The 9,191-nt window shown below is 45.3% G+C and overlaps 1 protein-coding gene across 2 annotated transcripts in view; it reads left to right on the forward strand.

The window, feature by feature from the left end:
- ankle2 (ankyrin repeat and LEM domain containing 2) overlaps positions 1-3,361 on the forward strand; it is a 99,318-nt gene extending 95,957 nt beyond the window's left edge. For both annotated transcript variants that reach the window (XM_072469709.1, XM_072469797.1), the window contains exon 13: positions 1,097-3,361. In XM_072469709.1, the coding sequence (XP_072325810.1) occupies positions 1,097-1,334 (238 nt within the window). In that variant the 3' untranslated portion in view covers positions 1,335-3,361. The remainder of the gene's footprint in view (positions 1-1,096) is intronic.
- Positions 3,362-9,191: the final 5,830 nt, after the last annotated feature.

The following is a 9,191-nucleotide window of genomic DNA, read 5'->3' on the forward strand; positions in this document are numbered from 1 at the left end:
GTTATTGCCATTAACTAGCAAGACACTCACCCACCTGTTTAAATCCACATAAACGGAGGTCCCATCTGCTTTTTCAACATCTCACCCAAAGGTTAGCAACTGTAACTGTGCTGAAAGGGCTTGAATGAATACTCATGCACTCGTATGACCTTTATTTGGCCACGGTAGTTCCCCAGATTAATCTTAACACCTTAAAATTATTTACTCTGCAATATCATGTTCGATTTCTTCACCTCTATCTGCCCCCTACCCGCACAAAACCATATTTTGCAGGTCTGAATCTTGTTTATAAGTGATTTATCCTCTTAAACTTAATCTTTCATGATGTGGAGATGCCGGCGTTGGACTGGGGTGAGCACAGTAAGAAGTCTTACAACACCAGGTTAAAGTCCAACAGGTTTGTTTCGAATCACTAGCTTTCGGAGTGTAGCTCCTTCATCAGACTTCTTACTTAATCTTTCGTGATTGAGTAAAGCCACTGAAGGCAACAGTTTAATTCGGCCAACTTTTTCTTCGTGTGCACATATTCTGTTGTCCGAGAGCTGGTTGATGCAGTGGGAGTTCCTCCTCAAGTAAAGTACAATTGGGGTTGATCAATTGAATGTGGAGTGTTTGTCTGCAGTTGAGCTATTTTCAGTTTGAGTTCCAGTTGCAATTAAGTAATTTTTAAACAATAACTTTAGAGTACCCAATTCATTTTTTTCCAATTAAGGGGCAATTTAGCGTGGCCTGGACATCTTTAGCTTGTGGGGGCGAAACCCACGCAAACACTGGGAGAATGTGCAAACTCCACACGGACAGTGACCCAGAGCCAGGATCGAACCTGGATCGAACCTGGGACCTCGGCGCCGTGAGGCAGCAGTGCTAACCACTGTGCCACCATGCTGCCCGTAATTAAGTAATTTTGATGAGAAAAGTATCTTGTTATCAAACCTTAAAGAAGTTAACTTTCATATAAATACATACAGTACTAACACTTATTGTGGTTGTTCCACAGAGCAGAGTGTGTATGGGGGAGTTTCAGGTATAACCTGGCACGAGAGTGAAATAAATTGACAGAACAGTTGCTTTTACAATTTTTTATTTGTTCTTGCAGTTGGCCAAGCCCTGCTGTATTAAAGGGGAGACCAAAAATGCAGCCATTTACACCGAATTCTCCGTGCAGCCCTGGTCTCTCCACTCATGGAAGGTCCAGTCCACTGTGCCACAGTCCAGGAAAGTTCGGGAGCTCTCCTTACTCAGAGTTTGGAAGCCCAGGACGATATAGTCCAGCCTATGCGAGCCATGTCCAGGTGCTGCGACACCTGCACTTCTCTGAAGCATCTGAGCTCTAACACGTGATGTTGTGGTACCACTGTGTTGCCCCACTTTAGAGGGTGAACCAATTTTATATTTAAAAAAAAAATGTAGTTTCCTAAATATGTCTATAATGTACAATGGCTGTTTCATAGTTATTGTATTCTGTTTGAATCTGTTGATGTAAATCAATTTTCAGTGCATTTCTTTATTGCTTGATGCATTGTCTACGTTCCCCATTTCTCTGTAATCAGTGCTAACCCTGATTTCTGTCATTTCTTCATTAAAAAATGAGTATATTTGGACTTTTTCTATGCTGCACTGTAATAAAATGTTCCCCATTTGGACTTTCCCAAAAAGAACAGCCGGGCCGGGGAGGGGGGTGGGGGGGGGGAATAATTTACCTTTTTGAGAATTCACAACCAAGGCACCTCTGGGGGTTGGAAAGGATTCTGCTCTGGGCTGATCCAGGCTGATAATGTCAGTAACACTCCCAGTTGTCTGTTATTTTCAATTTAATTTCTGTGAAATTTCTGTAAAATACCACTAATCTGGTAGAGAGGGGGTGGGTTGTAGGGAAATGGGTGATTCCGTGGAGGGGGGAATAAATAGTTTTTTAACCCCACCGTTATTGCTGAGAAATACATTTGTAGTTGTGTTCTTAAACATTATATAGCACGGAACTGAAGACTAATATGCTGCAGAAAGTAAGTCCATATAATTGGTGATAAGAAAGGCAAAAAACTTACTGTTTTTAATATGCACAACTTGTAAGGTATTGGCATGCAACAATGAACCCGTCATCCTGACTCCTTGTTTGCATTGGTCATAAAGTATTCTCGGTTGGTTTGTCAATCGTATTAAAAATTATTTATTTGTTACAAGAAAACGGCATCTGTGACTTTTGCAAGCTTTTTAGTGCCTTTTTTAACAAAAAAAACTTTTTAATTGAGCTGTGGACTAGCTTTACCATTGCCGTGGATATCATTAAATGCAACATGTAGGAATGGGATGACTGGATGATTTCTGGAGACCAACTACTGTTGAGCCCCGCCCCCCCCCCCCCCCCCCCCCCCCGAAACTCTAGCACAGATATCTAGTACACAATGCTAACCTGAAAGCACCTTGCTCGCCCACGTACAAAGTGGTTTTACACTGTTGCTGCCACAACCACAAGTGCCAGCAGACTGGTGCTGTGGATACATGACAATGTCTTACTGCCTCGTGACCTTTCGGACTGCACCTCTGGGATGTAGCATATATTACTGTGTAAATGTGAAATGATAACCGTGTAGAGAAAAGAATAAACAAAAGTGCACAAAATTAAAGCGTTTTAATTGTTGCTGTGGAGTTTCACACATTGTGTTCTTTTTTTAAAAAGGCCATTGAATGATGTACGGTATACGTGAAAGTATTCAATGTGCAAATGCAAGTTGATAAGTAGTCTCAAGTAAATTAGTTTCTTAACAGTGTAACTAAAAATATTTGATTCATTCTCCTAAATTTGTGAGTTTTTATATTGTGGGTTTATCTGTATCCTGGTTTGCTCTGGAGTCAAGTATTTGATGTGCTTCCAACTGAAGTGCAGTATTGTTACTGTGGTGACTGTTAAATTCTCTCTGGTTGACTTCAAGGTACTGTACTTGCTGGCTGATGGAAAGCAGGAAGTTCGTCCCCTCCTGCCATGCCACTTGTATGATTGAACTGAATTTACAAAATTAAAAAACAGCCTTATGTAGATAGTGTCTTAAAGACCTTTGTGTTTGGTGAGTCTGTTTGCTTTTTAAAAAAAAAAGCTGTTGTAATGAAATGGGGACAGGAAGCTTCTTTGCTAATGGGAGGGGCCTGTTTCTACTGTTTGTAATTTACATTCAACGTTGCCGCTGTGGTGGCCTTACTGCTTCGCCCCATTGGGAGTCCAGCCAGCGACTTTACTTCTTAATAGTCCTGGCTTCACTCAAACTGCAAAGATTTCTTAAGCAACAGAATTTCTGTAACACGATGAACTAAAGCTAAGCGTGTTGTTAAAAATAAAATTATGTTAATAAATCAGAATGTTAAGAAATTGGAGATGTAGGGCTTTTTTTAAGTCAATATAACTTGTGTCAAAATCAACGTTTTAATAAAAAGTACAAGACATTAGGAGTTGTGACCATGAAATTTAGTTGTTCAGCTATACCAGCCTGTACCTTCCCGTACCAGCCTCTCCGAACAGGTGCCGGAATGTGGCGACTAGGAGCTTTTCACAGTAACTTCATTTGAAGCCTACTTGTGACAATAAGCGATTTTCATTATACATAAAAATGTAAGTGACTGCTTCCGGCGGCGGGGATTTGCTGAGCAGACACAGGAAAGGTGGCTCTCCTCCTCAGAAAATCGACACTTTAAGCTAATGCCCCCCCCCACCCCCCCAAAGACCACCGCAACTACCAAGGAATGGCCTGAATGACTCAAAGTACCCAAAAGGACAGTAGAACCAGTAAAAGCCAAGAGAGGAGGAACAAGACATCAGCGATCACGTGGGACGAAGCGGTCACACCCGAGCAGGATGGGCCGCTGGGGCTCACGCCAGACTATCCACCGATAAGCGAGTGGATAGACCTGACTTGGGAGCTAATGAAACACAAGGATGCCATCAAGCTCAAAATGATGGCAACAGTGAAGGCGGCGGTCACGCATGCCCTGGCCCCCTTCAAGGTGGCACTAGAAAAGGCAGAGCAACGGTTGGAGGGACAAGAGGTGATGATCAGAGACCTGGAGAAGGAGGCAACCGACTAGAGTGACCGAATTGGCAAGATTGGTGGCGAGGCATGGGACACTGAAGGGGAAGGTCGAGGACCAGGAGAACCGGTCGTGGTACCAAAACCTCCACATCGTAGGTCTGCCAGAGGGTATAGAGGGCAGGAACCCCACGGATTGTGTGACCCACATGCTGGGTAAGCTGGTTGGGAGGGAGAGCTTTCCCAAATCCCCAGAGATAGACGGAGCCCACAGATCACTCAGACGAAAGCCTGAAGCGGGAGAACAGCCAAGGGCCATCAGCAAATCTTCACCGGTACCAGGAGCGGGAGAAGATTCTAAACTGGGCAAGGCACACACAGTTCTGCCAATGGGAAGGCCATTCGATCAGAGTGTATTGAGGCAGACCTGGCTAAGCATCGGGCTGATTTTAACGCAACCAAGACGGCCCTTTACAACAATGGGGTACGGTTTGGAATGTTGTACCCATCCAAACTGTGGGTAACCTTCCAGGGGAAGGAATACTATCACTGCACCGGGAAGACCGTAGAAACAAACTCGAGTACAGAACAGATAAGGGCAATTGCATGGCACATAACTGCCTCGCTGTCAACCTGACTGTGTGTCCCAGAAAGGAGGAGTGAGAGCAATTGTAAGGTGCAGAGATAGTGAGGGAGGGGGATGGGTGAAGAGCGCAATGGGTGGTCTGTGGGGGGGGAGCAGCACAGGAAAGTATGGGGGGGGGCAGCTCAGTTCAGGATGGGAAGGGAATGCTTGGTAGAAGTGGGGGAGCTGGGGAAGGAACAGGAGGGGGATCCACTGGGGCACAGGAGGGGGGGGGGAGACGAAGGAGGTAGACAGACATAAGAGGGGGAATCGGGGGGGGGGGGGGGTAATGCTGGCTCCGACAGGTCGCACATGGTGATAGTAAAAGCAAAAGGGCTGGGAACGACTATCTTGGCAGACCCCCAAACAATAGGAAACCGCAGAGTTCAGGGGCACGTTCACATGGAATAAATGGCAATGGTGGCCATATTGGATGCCCCCTGGACAAAAGGAAACCCCGGAGGTCAGGGACACATCCACGGTAAGTATGGCTGACCCAGCAGGAGGGCGGGGGGCAGAAGGCCCCACTCACTCCATCAGGATAGTCACCTGGAACGTCAGGGGACTTAACGGCCCCTGTGAAACGATTCGGAGTCTTCACCCATCTGAAAAGTCTGAGAGACAACATAGTCTTCCTCCAGGAGACCTACCTGAGGGAGAAGGACCAACTGCAGGTAAGAAAAAGCTGGGTGGGTCAGACCTACCAGTCATGCTACAGAACGAGGGCTAGGGGATAGCCATACTTCTAAACAAGAGGACAGCGTTCACAGCGACAAAGAGTTACGGACCAAGGGAGGCAGTATGTCATGGTTATTGGTGTCCTGGAAGGGGCACCAGTGGTCCTTGTAAGCATGTAAGCTCCCAAAAGGAATATCGCACTATTCATGAAAGAAATCATGGCAGAAATCCCTGACTTAAGCACACACTTCATTTCATTTTACACTGACTCATCATTGGGGGTGGGGGGAAGGAAAAGAGACTTTAACTGCGTACAGGTCCCATGGACAGACAGGTCAAACCCCAAGTTGGGGAAACTTAGCAAATATGTTGAGAGAGCTAATTGCCTTCATGGTGCAGGTGGGAGCAGCAGAACACAAGTTTGCACACCCAAGGTAGAAAGAGTTCTCCTTCTCCCCAGTCCACAGGGTATACTCTAGGAGCGACTTCATTGTAATGGGGAAATTGGTCCTTCCAGGGATAGTAGGAGCGGAATGCTTCGCAATTGTAAATCCAACCACACTGCATACTATGTGGATGTGAGGTTGAAGACAGGTGGGGCTCAACTGCCCCCCCCCCCCCCCCCCATGGAGGCTGGGCACGGCCCTCCTAGCCGAGAAGGCATTTTGCGATCGGATATCACTGGCCATAGATGGGTACATTACCAACAACCAGAACCCTCCACATTCTGGGAGGTTCTGAGTGCGGCAATCGGGAGGGGGGGGGGGGGGGGGGGGGGGCGGGGGGATTATTGCATTCAAGGTGCACAAAGACAGGAAGGAGAGGGCGACCAGGCAACAAATGGTCGACTGTGGAACTACTGGCGGAGAGGAAAAAATTACAAATTGACTTCGACCTGCTTTCCACCGGGAAAGCGGTGCACCATTTCCGCCAGACACGGAGGACATAAGAACACGGAGCAGGAGTCGGCCATCTGGCCCCTCGAGCCTGCTCCTCCATTCAATGAGATCATTTTGTGGACTCAGCTCCACTTTCCGGCCCGAACACCATAACCCTTAATCCCTTTATTCTTCAAAAAACTATCTATCTTTATCTTAAAAACATTTAATGAAGGAGCCTCTACTGCTTCACTGGGCAAGGAATTCCATAGATTCACAACCCTTTGGGTGAAGAAGTTCCTCCTAAACTCAGTCCTAAATCTACTTCCCCTTATTTTGAGGCTATGCCCCCTAGTTCTGCTTTCACCCACCAGTGGAAACAACCTGCCCGCATTCTATCCTATCTATTCCCTTCATAATTTTATATGTTTCTATAAGATTCCCGTAACAGGCGCCGGAATGTGGCGACTAGGGGCTTTTCACAGTAACTTCGTTTGAAGCCTACTTGTGACAATAAGTGATTTTCTTTTCATTTCATTTCAAGATCCCCCCTCATCCTTCTAAATTCCAACGAGTACAGTCCCAGTCTACTCAACCTCTCCTCGTAATCCAACCCCTTCAACTCTGGGATTAACCTAGTGAATCTCCTCTGCACACCCTCCCGTGCCAGTACGTCCTTTCTCAGGTAAGGAGACCAAAACAGAACACAATACTACAGGTGTGGCCTCACTAACACCTTATACAATTGCACTATAACCTCCCTAGTCTTAAACTCCATCCCTCTAGCAATGAAGGACAAAACTCCATTTGCCTTCTTAATCACCTGTTGCACCTGTAAACCAATTTTTTGCAACTCATGCACTAGCACACCCAGGTCTCTCTGCACAGCAGCATGTTTTAATATTTTATCATTTAAATATTAATCCCTTTTGCTGTTATTCCTACCAAACTGGATAACCTCACATTTGTCAACATTGTATTCCATTTGTCAGACTGATGCCCATTCACTGAACCTATCCAAATCCCTCTGCAGACTTCTGGTATCCTCTGCACTTTTTGCTTTACCACTCATCTTAGTGTCGTCTGCAAACTTGGACACATTGCACTTGGTCCCCAACTCCAAATCATCTATGTAAATTGTGAACAATTGTGGGCCCAACACTGATCCCTGAGGGACACCACTAGCTACTGATTGCCAACCAGAGAAACACCCATTAATCCCCACTCTTTGCTTTCTATTAATTAACCAAACCTCTATCTATGCTACTACTTTACCCTTAATGCCATACATCTTTATCTTATGCAGCAACCTTTTGTGTGGTACCTCGTCAAAAGCTTTCTGGAAATCCCGATATACCACATCCATTGGCTCCCCGTTATCTACCGCACTGGTAATGCCCTCACAAAATTCCACTAAATTAGTTAGGCACGACCTGCCCTTTATGAATCCATGCTGCGTCTGCCCAATAGGACAATTTCCATCCAGATGCCTCGCTATTTCTTCCTTGATGATAGATTCCAGCATCTTCCCTACTACCGAAGTTAAGCTCACTGGCCTATAATTACCCGCTTTCTGCCTACCTCCTTTTTTAAAACAGTGGTGTCACGTGTGCTAATTTCCAATCCGCCGGGACCACCCCAGAGTCTAGTGAATTTTGGTAAATTATCACTAGTGCATTTGCAATTCCCCGAGCCATCTCTTTCAGCACTCTGGGATGGATTCCATCAGGGCCAGGAGACTTATCTACCTTTAGCCCTATTAGCTTGCCCATCACTACCTCCTTGGTGATAACAATCCTCTCAAGGTCCTCACCTGTCATAGCCTCATTTCCATCAGTCACTGGCATGTTATTTGTGTCTTCCACTGTGAAGACCGACCCAAAAAACCTATTCAGTTCCTCAGCCATTTCCTCATCTCCCATTATTAAATCTTCCTTCTCATCCTCTAAAGGACCAATATTTACCTTAGCCACTCTTTTTTGTTTTATATATTTGTAGAAACCTTTACTATCTGTTTTTATATTCTGAGAAAGTTTACTCTCAGAATCTATCTTACTCTTCTTTATAGCTTTTTTAGTAGCTTTCTGTTGCCCCCTAAAGATGTCCCAGTCCTCTAGTCTCCCACTATGAGGGGCAAGGTTTAGAGTAGATGTACGAGGCAAGTTTTTTACACAGAGGGTAGTGGGTGCCTGGAACCCGCTGCCGGAGGAGGTGGTGGAAGCATGGACGATAGTGACGTTTGAGGGGCATCTTGCCAAATACATGAATAGGATGGGAATAGAGGGATACGGACCCAGGAAGTGTAGAAGATTGTAGTTTAGTCGGGCAGCATGGTCGAAGGGCCTGTTCCTGTGCTGTACATTTCTTTGTTCTTTGTTCTTTGTAATCTTTGTCACTTTGTATGCTTTTTCCTTCAATTTGATACTCTCCCTTATTTCCTTAGATATCCACGGTCGATTTTCCCTCTTTCTACCGTCCTTCCTTTTTGTTGGTATAAACCTTTGCTGAGCACTGTGAAAAATCGCTTGGAAGGTTCTCCACTGTTCCTCAACTGTTTCACCATAAAGTCTTTGCTCCCAGTCTACCCTAGCTAGCTCTTCTCTCATCCCATTGTAATCTCCTTTGTTTAAGCACAAAACACTAGTGTTTGATTTTACCTTCTCATCCTCCATCTGTATTTTAAATTCCACCATATTATGATCACTCCTTCTGAAAGGATCCCTCATTATGAGATCATTAATCAATCCTGTCTCATTACACAGGACCAGATCTAGGACCGCTTGTTCCCTCGTAGGTTCCATTACATACTGTTCTCGGAAATTATCGCATATACATTCTATAAACTCCTCCTCAAGGCTGCCTTGACCGACCTGGTTAAACCAATCGACATGTAGATTAAAATCCCCCATGATAACTGCTGTACCATTTCTACATGCATCTTTGTTTATTGCCTGCCCCACCATAATGTTACTATTTGGTGGCCTATAGACTACT

Source organism: Scyliorhinus torazame, chromosome 1 (assembly GCF_047496885.1).
Source record: "Scyliorhinus torazame isolate Kashiwa2021f chromosome 1, sScyTor2.1, whole genome shotgun sequence".
In the NCBI taxonomy this organism is placed as follows: Eukaryota; Metazoa; Chordata; class Chondrichthyes; order Carcharhiniformes; family Scyliorhinidae; genus Scyliorhinus; species Scyliorhinus torazame.